This window comes from Zeugodacus cucurbitae, chromosome 2, assembly GCF_028554725.1.
Source record: "Zeugodacus cucurbitae isolate PBARC_wt_2022May chromosome 2, idZeuCucr1.2, whole genome shotgun sequence".
In the NCBI taxonomy this organism is placed as follows: domain Eukaryota; kingdom Metazoa; phylum Arthropoda; class Insecta; order Diptera; family Tephritidae; genus Zeugodacus; species Zeugodacus cucurbitae.
The window spans coordinates 40,221,482-40,237,483 of record NC_071667.1 but is presented as its reverse complement, the minus strand read 5'-3'; the positions used below and the strand labels follow the sequence as shown (position 1 = coordinate 40,237,483).

General features: G+C 38.3%; 1 protein-coding gene across 1 annotated transcript in view; it reads left to right on the top strand.

Moving 5' to 3' along the window:
* LOC128919911 (gustatory and odorant receptor 22-like) overlaps positions 1-16,002 on the top strand; it is a 297,874-nt gene that overhangs the window by 44,781 nt on the left and 237,091 nt on the right. The window contains exon 2 of the mRNA XM_054225562.1: positions 6,352-6,678. Coding sequence (XP_054081537.1) covers positions 6,352-6,678 — 327 coding nt within the window. The remainder of the gene's footprint in view (positions 1-6,351; positions 6,679-16,002) is intronic.

Below are 16,002 nucleotides of genomic sequence, written 5' to 3'. Positions count from 1 at the left end.
AAAAATCAGAAAAAAGTAAAATAGCCCACCCTAATACTTACAACCGTGGTGCCGACTTGTCACAATGACTCAGCATTAAATAAACAAACAATATGATTTTTTAGGAATATGATACCAACATTTCTACATATGAGTGTTTGTTTGTATTTACAGTATTTCATTATGCTATTACAACATAGTATGTATGTACAGTGAAACTTCCATAACTCAAACTTCTATAAGTCGAAAATCGCCATAACTCGAACTTTTTAATTGGTAATAGCGTTTAGAAATCAAATTTCATACAGATTTCCTTCCATAACTGGAACTTCTGTAACTCGAAGTTCTCCATAACTCAAACTCTTGAATTGGCAATAGAAGTCAAACTTCATAAAAATTTTCTTCTATAAATCGAACTTTTCTACCAGGGCATAATACAAAATTAAAAATTTTACTGTCGAGGCAGAATTTTAAAAGAGTCCCTCTATAACGTATGGAGTCGAACAAAAAATATGATATTATACTTGCATAAATCAAGTAACAAAGGCATAGGATACAGATGTCAAGAGCCAAACAAACTGCAACAAGCACAATTACAGAATAAATTTTGTTTTTGTTTCTTTATGGCATAGCTATGAAAAGTTGCCTTTTAATAATTAAAACAAATATCCAAAATATCAAACAGCTGGCTTAATGGTTTGAGGTGCCCCAGTACGGTCGAATATTAAAAACAAAAAGAATTTTAAACATTTATTAAGAAAAATATTCTCTTACATTACTCAAATACTATTTACACATCAAGCATTGAAATAATGCATTCGTAGACGCGAAAGCAGCCTTGTCCTAATAAAACCATCACTCAACGGCTTGGGTGTGGCATGTACCAAGACCGCTTTTAACAATGTCTTTCAAGGTTTCATCAGACATATTTAAAGGTAGTTATGATATTACTCGACACATAACATGTCAGTGTAACCTTTGGCATCGACGTTGAATGCAGGTACTTTAAACTCTGGTACATAGGTACTTTCTCTGATCTTGTTTTTACAATTCATCGATAAGCAATAGGGATATTGATAACCTATCTGTCGTCACCGAGCATGGCACTGAGAAGATTTTCTTTGTGACCAAAATATCTATTTCGTTGGAATACTTTGTCTACGATTGCTTTAATATCGGAATTCAAATAACGACGTAGATAACGTACGTGGCTAATACAACTATATTTTCTTCTGGGTCGGTTTAAGTTGCATACAATCTTAGAATTCGATTAAGTATTGTTAGCCATCTAGAATATTAGCTAAATCAGAAAAAAATATACCAGTACTGATAGCTGTCGTATAAATAATTTTGATCGGTACTAAGCTCTTGCCTTGTTAGTACAGGTAATATTGTAGGTATAACGTAAATTCGACTATCGCCATTGTTTGACAAATTTGTAATTGAGATCCTATGTCGCCCGAAAAGCAGCCTGTAGTTTTTCCGTCTAAATATAATAAAAGATGACGTGGTGGTAACTCATTTGAATGCAATTTACAGATAAACCACTGTGATGGCCTATTGAATTTCTCCTCCATCAGCCGAATAACACTACCTTTGAAACCTGTATTCACTACAGTTCCATCGCATCCAACAACAACAGCTAATTCACTTCGCTTTACCGACTTATATTTCAAATGTAATAATATACTGTTTTTAATATTTTTAGGTGTCTCCGACTCACAGGTGACATGTCCAAAATACTATTATAGTTGCTTATTTGATCCGATAAAATCCCACAATGATTTATATTTATCGTTTTCTGAAAAATTTCCATTGTTTATCAATACGAACCAAATTCTTATCCTTCCTTCCGTCAAAATACAAATCACTAAGTATTTTATTGCAGTTCTCTTTTTGTAAAGTCATCTGACCTTAGTTTTTTCACGGCGCAAATGCGGCGATCAATGACACAACTTGGATCGTTCGATGAAATACTACCAACACATTTTAAGACATAATAAGCCATAATAGCAGCGGGTCTGTCGGAGACTCCAGCACGATCACACTCAAGCGCTAATGAAGGTAAATTGAATCCTAATCTTTCAGATATTCCAAGAACTGTCGTTCCTTTGTAGTTTTATCGGGCTTTAATTCATGTTTTATGAACAGACCATTTCATGTAGGTATTTGATAAACAGGTAACTTCTCCGGCCAACCAAAACAGGACTGCTCGTCGTTTGTCGTGTTTGAACTTGAAAGATATTTCTGCTATTAAGAAAAGTAATAATTACTAATTACAGTTATAAACTAAGCTACAAGCATCTTCTAGCTGTAAAATTCTATGTAACAAATAAACGACGGCGAACAAAAGAACTGTTGTAATCGCGCTAAAACTCTAAAAGTCACTATCACTCTATCGGTGGGTGCAAAGAAAGTTAAGCACATCAAGTAGCGTTTTTCAAATATTTGCGAATATTTGAATATTTGAGATAAACTCTCAAAACTTCATATCAATGTGGGCACCTCTAAATATAGCACAAGCTTACTGAGTATTCTTGTGTTTCATTTTTACCCAAAACAGCATCTTTTTACAGGTATGCTGAAGCAAAAATCAGAAAAAAGTAAAATAGCCCACCCTAATACTTACAACCGTGGTGCCGACTTGTCACAATGACTCAGCATTAAATAAACAAACAATATGATTTTTTAGGAATATGATACCAACATTTCTACATATGAGTGTTTGTTTGTATTTACAGTATTTCATTATGCTATTACAACATAGTATGTATGTACAGTGAAACTTCCATAACTCAAACTTCTATAAGTCGAAAATCGCCATAACTCGAACTTTTTAATTGGTAATAGCGTTTAGAAATCAAATTTCATACAGATTTCCTTCCATAACTGGAACTTCTGTAACTCGAAGTTCTCCATAACTCAAACTCTTGAATTGGCAATAGAAGTCAAACTTCATAAAAATTTTCTTCTATAAATCGAACTTTTCTACCAGGGCATAATACAAAATTAAAAATTTTACTGTCGAGGCAGAATTTTAAAAGAGTCCCTCTATAACGTATGGAGTCGAACAAAAAATATGATATTATACTTGCATAAATCAAGTAACAAAGGCATAGGATACAGATGTCAAGAGCCAAACAAACTGCAACAAGCACAATTACAGAATAAATTTTGTTTTTGTTTCTTTATGGCATAGCTATGAAAAGTTGCCTTTTAATAATTAAAACAAATATCCAAAATATCAAACAGCTGGCTTAATGGTTTGAGGTGCCCCAGTACGGTCGAATATTAAAAACAAAAAGAATTTTAAACATTTATTAAGAAAAATATTCTCTTACATTACTCAAATACTATTTACACATCAAGCATTGAAATAATGCATTCGTAGACGCGAAAGCAGCCTTGTCCTAATAAAACCATCACTCAACGGCTTGGGTGTGGCATGTACCAAGACCGCTTTTAACAATGTCTTTCAAGGTTTCATCAGACATATTTAAAGGTAGTTATGATATTACTCGACACATAACATGTCAGTGTAACCTTTGGCATCGACGTTGAATGCAGGTACTTTAAACTCTGGTACATAGGTACTTTCTCTGATCTTGTTTTTACAATTCATCGATAAGCAATAGGGATATTGATAACCTATCTGTCGTCACCGAGCATGGCACTGAGAAGATTTTCTTTGTGACCAAAATATCTATTTCGTTGGAATACTTTGTCTACGATTGCTTTAATATCGGAATTCAAATAACGACGTAGATAACGTACGTGGCTAATACAACTATATTTTCTTCTGGGTCGGTTTAAGTTGCATACAATCTTAGAATTCGATTAAGTATTGTTAGCCATCTAGAATATTAGCTAAATCAGAAAAAAATATACCAGTACTGATAGCTGTCGTATAAATAATTTTGATCGGTACTAAGCTCTTGCCTTGTTAGTACAGGTAATATTGTAGGTATAACGTAAATTCGACTATCGCCATTGTTTGACAAATTTGTAATTGAGATCCTATGTCGCCCGAAAAGCAGCCTGTAGTTTTTCCGTCTAAATATAATAAAAGATGACGTGGTGGTAACTCATTTGAATGCAATTTACAGATAAACCACTGTGATGGCCTATTGAATTTCTCCTCCATCAGCCGAATAACACTACCTTTGAAACCTGTATTCACTACAGTTCCATCGCATCCAACAACAACAGCTAATTCACTTCGCTTTACCGACTTATATTTCAAATGTAATAATATACTGTTTTTAATATTTTTAGGTGTCTCCGACTCACAGGTGACATGTCCAAAATACTATTATAGTTGCTTATTTGATCCGATAAAATCCCACAATGATTTATATTTATCGTTTTCTGAAAAATTTCCATTGTTTATCAATACGAACCAAATTCTTATCCTTCCTTCCGTCAAAATACAAATCACTAAGTATTTTATTGCAGTTCTCTTTTTGTAAAGTCATCTGACCTTAGTTTTTTCACGGCGCAAATGCGGCGATCAATGACACAACTTGGATCGTTCGATGAAATACTACCAACACATTTTAAGACATAATAAGCCATAATAGCAGCGGGTCTGTCGGAGACTCCAGCACGATCACACTCAAGCGCTAATGAAGGTAAATTGAATCCTAATCTTTCAGATATTCCAAGAACTGTCGTTCCTTTGTAGTTTTATCGGGCTTTAATTCATGTTTTATGAACAGACCATTTCATGTAGGTATTTGATAAACAGGTAACTTCTCCGGCCAACCAAAACAGGACTGCTCGTCGTTTGTCGTGTTTGAACTTGAAAGATATTTCTGCTATTAAGAAAAGTAATAATTACTAATTACAGTTATAAACTAAGCTACAAGCATCTTCTAGCTGTAAAATTCTATGTAACAAATAAACGACGGCGAACAAAAGAACTGTTGTAATCGCGCTAAAACTCTAAAAGTCACTATCACTCTATCGGTGGGTGCAAAGAAAGTTAAGCACATCAAGTAGCGTTTTTCAAATATTTGCGAATATTTGAATATTTGAGATAAACTCTCAAAACTTCATATCAATGTGGGCACCTCTAAATATAGCACAAGCTTACTGAGTATTCTTGTGTTTCATTTTTACCCAAAACAGCATCTTTTTACAGGTATGCTGAAGCAAAAATCAGAAAAAAGTAAAATAGCCCACCCTAATACTTACAACCGTGGTGCCGACTTGTCACAATGACTCAGCATTAAATAAACAAACAATATGATTTTTTAGGAATATGATACCAACATTTCTACATATGAGTGTTTGTTTGTATTTACAGTATTTCATTATGCTATTACAACATAGTATGTATGTACAGTGAAACTTCCATAACTCAAACTTCTATAAGTCGAAAATCGCCATAACTCGAACTTTTTAATTGGTAATAGCGTTTAGAAATCAAATTTCATACAGATTTCCTTCCATAACTGGAACTTCTGTAACTCGAAGTTCTCCATAACTCAAACTCTTGAATTGGCAATAGAAGTCAAACTTCATAAAAATTTTCTTCTATAAATCGAACTTTTCTACCAGGGCATAATACAAAATTAAAAATTTTACTGTCGAGGCAGAATTTTAAAAGAGTCCCTCTATAACGTATGGAGTCGAACAAAAAATATGATATTATACTTGCATAAATCAAGTAACAAAGGCATAGGATACAGATGTCAAGAGCCAAACAAACTGCAACAAGCACAATTACAGAATACTAGTTTTAACGTATGTAAATAAAACTTTATGGAAAATGATTAAATAAGACAGTGTATGAATCTATATATCACAGGTTTTTCAATAATTGCACGTTTTAATGAAAATTCTATAACTCGAAGTTTTTTTGTAGATTATGGTGATTCGAGTTAGGTATGTTTTTTATAATTTATAGCATAAATATACATATGTATATCGTTCACTACAATACATAGTATACATACATGTTGGTATTTATTTATTTAAAAAATACTTTTATTCATATTGGCTTGTGTCAGTTTGGTGTTGGTGGAGTGATCTGAGGACGCAACTCGCGCTCGGAAAGGTTTTCTAAAATATTTGTTACATGATGCTATAAAGGGTTAAATCGACTTAATCTTGATCGTTTGCCACTGCTATTAGGCTCATTAAACCAAACCGGGTTCTCCTGGAGTTTGTGAATTCTGAGAGATCTTGCAGTGGTGGCGGTAGTGTGGTGTAGATTGGGGTTTAACCATTTTTTTGTTATCTTATTTGTTTGTGATATCATATTACATAAGCATTCTGTAATGATTTTTTTAATACTTTAGTGTAGGATTTTTATTTTGTGCGTAACCGTGCGAGCTATTTTATTTTTTACATAATCTCTTTTGAAAGTTTTACAGAGATCATAAGCTCCTCCTGGTATTGTTCAGAGTACTTGCCGTTATGCCCATACAAAGGTCTAGTCCTGGATGCATGACATTTTCTTGGAAATCAACAGCTACATTATACTCCTTCATTTTCTGGATATTCATGACAGTTATTGTTTTAATTGTTGGAAAAGAAAGGATTGAAATTCTTTATACAACCAAACAATTTGACGAATACATATATGCGGTAATCTTTGTGATTTATTTGATACCACACTTTTGGATACCCTTTGTTGGATGGGGTGTAGCAACAGAAGTAGCTGAATATAAATCTTCTTGGGGAAAGTTTCAGGTAAGATCATTTTATAAATAAATTAGAAATAATGAAATATGCAAAGAGATTGAACGTGTGATGTGAAATATGAAATATAGATTTAACAATTTTTACAATATACAGAGGTAGTCAAAATTATTTTCACATCGGACGTTTTTTTCCAAATTTTACACAAAAAGCTTTCGCTTGTTGTTGTTGTCGCAAGGTAACAAAATGCTATGTTGTTGTAAACCTTGATCTATTCCCGAGAGAATGAAGTCGGTTTGGCTAGAATAGCTAGAAATATGGCGGAGAAATAAGCAAATGAACTGAAGACTCGGAGTAGTCAAAAGTATTTACACACATTTTTTTTGCGTCAAAAGTATTTACACACTACATGAAATGGATTATCCTATTAGTTTTTATACTCTCGCAACAAATGTTGCTAGAGAGAGTATTATAGTTTTGTTCACATAACGGTTGTTTGTAACACCAAAAACTAAACGAGTTAGATATAGGGTTATATATACCAAGTGATCAGGGTGAAGAGTGGAGTTCAATTCCGAATGTCTGTCTGTCCGTCCGTCCGTCCGTCCGTCTGTGCAAGCTGTAACTTGAGTAAAAATTAAGATATCTTGATGAAACTTGGCACACTTATTTCTTGGCACCATAGGAAGGTTGCTTTTGAAAATGAGCAAAATCGGACCACTGCCACGCCCACAAAATGGCGAAAACCGAAAACACATAAAGTGCCATAACTAAGCCATAAATAAAGCTATGGAAATAAAATTTGGTATGAAGGATCGCACTATGAAGAGGCATATTTGGATGTAATTTTTTTGGGAAAGTGGGCGTGGCCCCGCCTCCTACTAAGTTTTTTGTACATATCTCGCAAACCAATAGAGCCATATAAACCAAACTTTCTGCAGTCGTTTTTTTAGCCACTTCTTAATACAGTCCAAAAATGAAAGAAATCGGATCATAACCACGCCTACCTCCCATACAAAAGTTAGGTTGAAAATTACAAAAAGTGGATTAACTCACTAACGAAAAACGTCAGAAACACTAAATTTCACATAAGAAATGGGAGATGAAAGCTGCACTCAGATTTTTTCACAAAATGGAAAATGGGAGTTGCGTCGCCCACTTATGGGTCAAAAACCATATCTCAGGAACTACTCGACCGATTTCAATGAAACTTGGTTTGTAATAGTTTCCCAATGATATGTTGTGAAAATAGGCCAAATCGCTTCACAAGCACGCCTACTTCCTTTATACCAGAACTTTGAAGACGATCTGAATCGTTTACTTTACAAGATATAAAGTAAGCACTAGTGAAGATATCGGTGCAGAACTTTGCACAAATACTATGTTAATAGTGTGGCAGCGCCATTCTAAAAATCGTCGAAATCGGACCATAGGTTTTTAAGGCCCCATATATCGAACACGAGGACCTCGGTGCTTCTAACCTAATATTATGGTTTCCAACTTTCAATGGACTTTATACAATATATATGACGAATATGTGGGTCAAATTGTGATTATATAATATTAATTAAGTTAAATAAATAAATTGCGAGAGTATAAAATTTTCGGTTACACCCGAACTTTTTTTTTCAATTTTTTTTCATCCGAACTTAACCCTTCCTTACTTGTTAATGATAATTTTTTTAATGTTAATGTTTAGTCTAAGTTACTATTCTAAGGCGATACATTCATAATTGGTTACATTACCATTGGCATCAATACCAGCCTGCTTTATGGTCCGAATTGATTCAACACAATTGTGCGCTTAGTTAACAGATAATTTAGACCAAATGTCGCTAATTTCGGCGTTTTCGGTTATTATATCAATTGTCCTCTGATATTTAACGAAAGACCAAACATTTTGACTAAAGTTTTGGTCAGGGCTGTGTGGAGGTCAACTTGATTTGGTTCATTTAAAACTTTTGAAGGTAAAGATCCTTCATGAAATGGAGCATTATCCCGTTGTAAAATGTAGTCAATAGTTGGAAAAGGCCGACGGACCACTACAATGGCATGGTCATTGAATTCTGATATATCCGGATGATTTAGGGTCACTAAATTAGTACCAAATCTCCAAAACAGAAGTAAGGAAAATTTCCCCAAAGAATCAAAAAAAAAAATCAAAAATCATCACTCCCGACTCTATTTAGCGTCTAAGCTGCATTATTCTTCTTCTCACGTGGTAAATGCATAAAGCGTTTACTAAAGAAGCCCTGGAACAAAAGATCAGCCTTATCTGTCCACGACAGGCTTTAGGATGCATTTTAAGGCAAATGAGAGGCATATCGCTTTTTTGGTTTCGGAAATAAAGCTTTTTTGGTTTCGGAAGTGGTCAACTTTATATACAACATATGTATTTATGTTACTATTTTAAAATGTCCTTAGCAGTGTAGCATCATTGGCTGTTCATGCAATATGCTGATTCGATGATGCTGCAATATTAAGAGGACTAATTGTGGGATTTTGTATGACAGTTCCTACTAATCTTCTGCATTCTCTTTGAGTTATCACAGGTTTCCGCCCAATTATCTTTAAATTGTCCTTGCAATACTTCGTTTCCTTCTTTTTAATAACATTATAAACAGTATTCCATCAAATTCTATAAATTTTAACTAACTCCGAAACCTAAATCCGAGTCTTAAACTTAGTAACAGTCTCCAATCTAGTTATAATCGATAATTCCTTTGTTTTCGATATTTTATTTACCAATTTTTATATTTTAAGGCTGAGTTAGGTTGTTAAGAATGCAATAGAATCAAATTACTACTTTTGCTCAAACCAAATCCAAGAATAAAGGCTAAATCGCCGTGTGTAAATACTTTTGACGCAAAAAAAATGTGTGTAAATACTTTTGACTACTGCGAGTCTTCAGTTTATTTGCGTATATCTCCGCTATATTTCTAGCTATTCTAGCCAAACTGTCTTCATTCCCTCAGGAATAGATTAAGGTTTACAACAACATAGCATTTTGTTACCCTGCGACAACAACAACAACAAGCGAAAGCTTTTTGTGTGAAACTTGGAAAAAAACGTCCGATGTGTAAATAATTTTGACTACCTCTGTATATTCGGTTCTTCCGTATTAAAGTCACAGTAACGTAATTGGTTTATGTATTTAAGAAGATTTATTTAAAAAATCACATGATAATGATTATCAGACATGTGCTGGAAATCGTGCGATTTCATTTTAATACCGAAATTTCAAATCGCATGAATTAATTTGAGATGTGATGAATCTCACTCGTTTTCATTATGATTCGAAACGGCTGGTTGTCAAACAACTGACATTTATTAAAAATTGTGTGAAAAATAATTTTGTAAATATGACAAGAAACTGTTAAATTGAATTGTATGTAAATCTTCGAATACTATGCTGAAATAATTGGAGAAATCACGAAAAATTAACTCGTCTGGCAGTTCTTTACATATCGCAGCCTCAACAGCGGTTAAATAACAACAGATTTGCCTTACTAAGCAATGGAATGGACGACCATCACAGTCATGAATGCCAAGCCGCCGTCAATATGTTTGCGTGAGCGCAGTTCCAATGCACTTGTTGCTAAACTAAGTGAAGGCAGCAACAATTTTCATATAATGCCTTTGAATAATGAATCTAAAATACAATCCTACTCTGAGAAAAGTTTTATGGATATAGTGAAATTTTTGGCAAATAACAACAATTATTATTATTATCAACTGAAGAGCTCGAAATGCTTAGTTGTTGTTGTAAAAGGCTTTGAGTCTTCGATAGAATCTAATGATTTCAAAGAAGCTCTTGAAGAATGCGGCTTTGGAATTAAAAATGTGGTAAATATCTTCAATAGAAATAAAGTACCACAACCAATGTTTAAAAACGAATTGTTGCCAAACTCTCATCCAATTATAAAGAATGAAACAATCCGAATTTACAATTTAAAATATTTACTCCATCCATTGGGATCATGTGTAGAAGTTCACACAAGTGAGGAAAGTTTTTGATTGTCATTCACTTGGGAGTGGCCAGAAACGATTCTTCTCCACATGGTTCAAGCAGCTCACGACTTCCGGTTTTAGACCAAGTATCCTCTGGGTAGCCAACAGACATCCGTTTGAAGGCGAGCTAAAGTGAGAAGGCGAAGCCCGCTTATGCGGTTGTGCGTAAGGCTTGGGACCCACCACATAAAAATGAAGTACCAATGAAAAATCTACGAAAGCCTCGGATGAGACACCCCCCTTTTGATGACGACCCCTGCAAACGTTTTAAGGATAATGATTTAAGGGCATGCACCTGGAATGTCCGGACCCTTAATTGGGAAGGTGCCTCTGCCCAGCTGGTTGATGTCCTCATACGACTAAAGGCTGACATCACCGCCATCCAAGAAGTGCGATGGACGGGATATGGACGGAAGAAGGTGGGTTCTTGTGACATCTACTACAGCGGCCATAAAAGGAGCGCAAATTTGGTGTTGGATTTGTGGTGGGAGAGAGACTCCGTCGCCGAGTCCTGGCATTCACCTCGGTGGATGAACGTCTAGCCACAATCCGCATAAAAGCGAGGTTCTTCAACATATCGCTTATTTGCGCCCACGCCCCAACGGAAGAGATGGACGATGTGACCAAAGATGCTTTCTATGAGCGCCTAAAACATACCTACGAGCGCTGCCTCCGCCACGACGAAACATCGCCAAACGGCCTGCGGCTGATCGATTTCGCTGGGGCCCCAAATATGGTCGTCTGTAGTACCAGATTCCAGCATAAGAAAATACATCAAGCTACTTGGCTGTCTCCTGATCGAAACACGCGTAACCAAATCGATCACGTTGTGATAGACGGAAGACATGTCTCCAGTGTTTTAGACGTGCGTACGCTCCGAGGACAAAATATAGACTCGGACCATTATCTGGTTGCAGCAAAGATACGCACCCGCCTCTGTGCAGCAAAGAACGACCGTCAACAAACACAAGGAAAGTTCGACGTCGAAAAGCTGCAATCGCAATAGGCAGCCACGAAATACTCTACTCGACTTGCACTCCTGCTCTCTGAGAGCACTCGTCAGCATCTCGGTATAAGGGAACTGTGGAACGGCATCTCAAACTCACTGCGTACCGCTGCAGCCGAAACAATTGGATTTCGGCGACGACAAAAAACAAGCTGGTACGATGAGGAATGCCCTCTCGCAGCGGAGAGAAAACAGACTGCCTACCTCGCAACGTTGGAAACAACCACAACACGTGCGGGATGGGATAGATACCGAGAGCTGAAGAGGGAAGCGAGACGCATCTGCAGACAAAAAAAGAAAGAGGCCGAAATGCGTGAGTACGAAGAGCTTGAAAAGCAGGCAGGTAGAGGTCATGCTCGAAAATTTTACGAAAAAATGAAGCGACTTAACGAAGGTTTCAAGACCGGAGCATCCTCATGTAGAGACCAAGATGGTAATCTGGTAACCGATGTCCAGGGCATAATGGGATTATGGAGGGAACACTTCTCTAACCTGCTGAATGGCAGTGAAAGTACAACACCAGGAGATGGCGAACCCGATTCCCCAATCGATGATGATGGAATAGATATTCCATAACCCGACCATGAAGAAATTCGAATAGCAATTACCCGCCTGAAGAACAACAAAGCGGCAGGGGCCGGTAGTTTACCGGCTATTCAAATACGGCGGCGAAGAACTGGTAAGGTGCATGCATCAGCTTCTTTGCAGAATTTAGTCGGAAGAAAGCATGCCCGACAATTGGAATCTCAGTGTGCTCTGCCCAATCCATAAAAAGAGAAATTCCACAAACTGTGCCAATTACCGTGGGATAAGCCTCCAAAATATCGCCTATAAGGTTCTATCGAGCGTACTGTGTGAAAGACTTAAGCCCACCGTCAACAAACTGATTGGACCTTATCAGTGTGGCTTTAGACCTGGAAAATCAACAACCGACCAGATATTCACCATGCGCCAAATCTTGGAAAAGACCCGTGAAAATAGGATCGACACACACCACCTTTGTGTCGATTTTAAAGCTGCTTTCGACAGCACGAAAAGGAGCTGCCTTTATGCCGCGATGTCTGAATTTGGTATCCCCGCAAAACTAATACGGCTGTGTAAGCTGACGTTGAGCAACACCAAAAGCTCCGTCAGGATCGGGAAGGACCTCTCCGAGCCGTTCGATACCAGACGAGGTTTCAGACAAGGTGACTCACTATCGTGCGACTTCTTTAACTTGATGTTGGAAAAAATAATATGAGCTGCAGAGCTAAATAGAGAAGGTACAATCTTCTACAAGAGTGTACAGCTCCTGGCGTACGCCGATGATATTGATATCATCGGAAGCAACAACCGCGCCGTTTGTTCTGCTTTTTCCCGCATGGATAAGGAGGCGAAGCGAATGGGTCTGGAGGTGAATGAGGACAAGACGAAATATCTCCTGTCATCAAGCAAACAGTCGGCGCATTCGCGTCTTGGCTCGCACGTCACTGTTGACAGTCACAACTTCGAGGTCGTAGATAATTTCGTATACCTGGGAACCAGCATCAACAACACGAACAATGTCAACCTCGAAATCCAGCGCAGAATAACTCTTGCCATAGGCAATTGAACAGTAAAGTCCTCTCTCGACGAACCAAAATCAAGCTCTACAAGTCGCTTATCATTCCCGTCCTGCTTTACGGTGCAGAAGCTTGGACGATGTCAACATCAGATGAGACGACACTAGGAGTTTTCGAGAGGAAAATTTTGCGCAAGATTTGTGGTCCTCAGAACATTGGCAACGGCGAATACCGCAAACGATTGAACGATGAGCTGTACGAGTTATACGACGACATTGACATAGTTCAGCGAATAAAAAGACAGCGGCTACGCTGGCTAGGTCATGTTGTCCGAATGGACGCAAACACTCCAGCCCTGAAAGTGTTCGATGCAGTACCCGCCGGAGGAAGCCGAGGAATGGGAAGGCCTCTACTCCGTTGGAGGGACCAGTTGGAGAGCGACCTGGTTACACTTGGAATCTCCAACTGGCGCCGAACTGCAAAGGAAAGAGAAGAGTGGCGCGCTCTTATCGATTCGGCTATAACCGGCTAAACGGTTGAACGCCAATAACATACATACATACAATTTAATGCGCCACTTGGATGCCCATTTACTAATTGCATTGACTGCTGCCTGTACTCGAAGGGTAGATACTGAGGGTGACTCTCCTGCTGCTAACAGAGCTGTGTCATCCGAAAATGTCCCTGTCACATAACTTGAGTCAGTGGGGACATCACTTGTAAAACGCAAGTAAAGCATTGGCTCCAACACGCTTCCCTGGGGAACACTCGCTTCTATTGGTTGAAAGTTTGAGTATGCATCTTTTTGTTTTATGCGAAAGGTAGGAAACAATTATTTCGCAGTATTGCTTGGGTAACAAGCATTTCAATTTCAGCAGTAGACCCGAATACCAAACTCTATCAAAAGCCTGAGACATGTCTTGGAAGGCCGCCGAACAAACGTTCTTTTTATCCATAACATTTTCAACGAAATTAACGATTCGGTGCACTTGGCCAATTGTTGAATGGTGATCACGAAAGCCGAACTGATGTACTGGTATAAGATGTTTTCGATCTATTTTTGATTTGAGCATTCTCGAAGACTATATAATGCACTGTTTACAATGTTTACATTTTTTTACAATTCTTTGGTAGATTGCAGGTGCATTTTTGAGCTTTGCGTTCATAGAGGAGTCATATGTAGAAGTTCACGTAAGTGAACTGCTGCTTGATGTCCTCGTAAGAGTAAAGGCTGACATCACCGCCATCCAAAAACGCGATGGACGGGACAAGGACGGTAGAAGGTGGGTCCTTGTGATATCTACTACAGCGGCCATATAAAGGAGCACAAATTCGGTGAGGTATTCGTGGTGGGAGAGAGACTACGTCGTCGAGTCTTGGCATTCACCCCGGTCGATGAGCGTCTATCCACAACCCGCCAAAAAGCGAGGTTCTTCAACATATCGCTTATTTGCGCCCACGCCCCAACGGAAGAGAAGGACGCAGTGATCCTTCTATGAACGCCTAGAACGTACCTATGAGCGCTGCCCCTGCCACGATGCCAAAATCGTGCTTGGCGATTTCATCGCTAGTGTGGGTAAAGAAGGTGTCTTTGGAACAACAGTCGGAAAATTCAGCCTCCATGACGAAAAATCGCCAAACGGCCTGAGGTCGATCGTTTTCCCTGGGGCCCGAAATATGGTCGTCTGTAGTACTAGATTCCAGCATAAGAAAATCCATCAAGCTACTTGGCTGTCCCCCGATCGAATCACTCACAACCAGATCGATCATGTTGTGATAGATGGACAACATGTTTCCAGTGTTTTTGATATGCGTACGCTCCGTGGTCCTAACATCGACTCGGACCACTATCTTGTAGCAGTTAAGATACGCACCCGCCTTTGTGTAGAAAAGCGCACATGTCAACAAACACAAGGAAGGTTCGACATCTAGAAGCTGCAATCACAACCTACAGCCGAGCGATTTTCTACTCGACTTGCACTCCTGCTCTCTGAGAGCACTCATCAGCAACTCGGTATAAGAGAACCGTGGAACGGCATCTCAAAGTCGCTACGTACAGCTGCAACTGAGAGAAAACAGATTGCCTACCTAAGATACCGAGCTGAAGAGGGAAGCTAGACGTATTTGTATACGTGAGTATGAAGAGCTTGACAAGCTGGCCGACAGGGATAATGCTCGAAAGAAAGCATGCCTGACGATTGGAACCTCAGTGTGCTCTGCCAAATCCATAAACAGGGAGATCCCACAATATGTGCCAATTACCGTGGGATAAGCCTCCTAAATATCGCCTATAAGGTTCTATCGAGCGTAGTGTGTGAAAGACTAAAGCCCACCGTTAACAAACTGATTGGACCTTATCAGTGTGGCCAAATCTTGGAAAAGACCCGTGAATAGAGGATCGGCACACACCATCTCTTTGTCGATTTTAAAGCTGCTTTCGACAGCACGAAATGGAGTTGCCACGAGGTCTGAATATGGTATCCCTGCAAAATTAATACGGTTGTGTAAGCGGACGTTGAGCAACACAAAAAGCTCCGTCAGGATTGGGAAGGATATCTCCGAGCCGTTCGATACCAAACGCTGGCGTACGCCGATGATATCAATATCATTGGAAACAACACCCGCGCCGTTAGTTCTGCTTTTTACAGACTGGATAAGGAAGAGAAGCGTATAGGTCTAGGGGTGAAAAAGGACAAGACGAAATATCTCATGTCATTAAACAAACAGTAATCGCATTCGTGTCTTGACTCCCACGTCACTGTTGACAGTCACAACAGTGAAGTTGTAGATAATTTCGTATACTTAGGTGCCAGCATC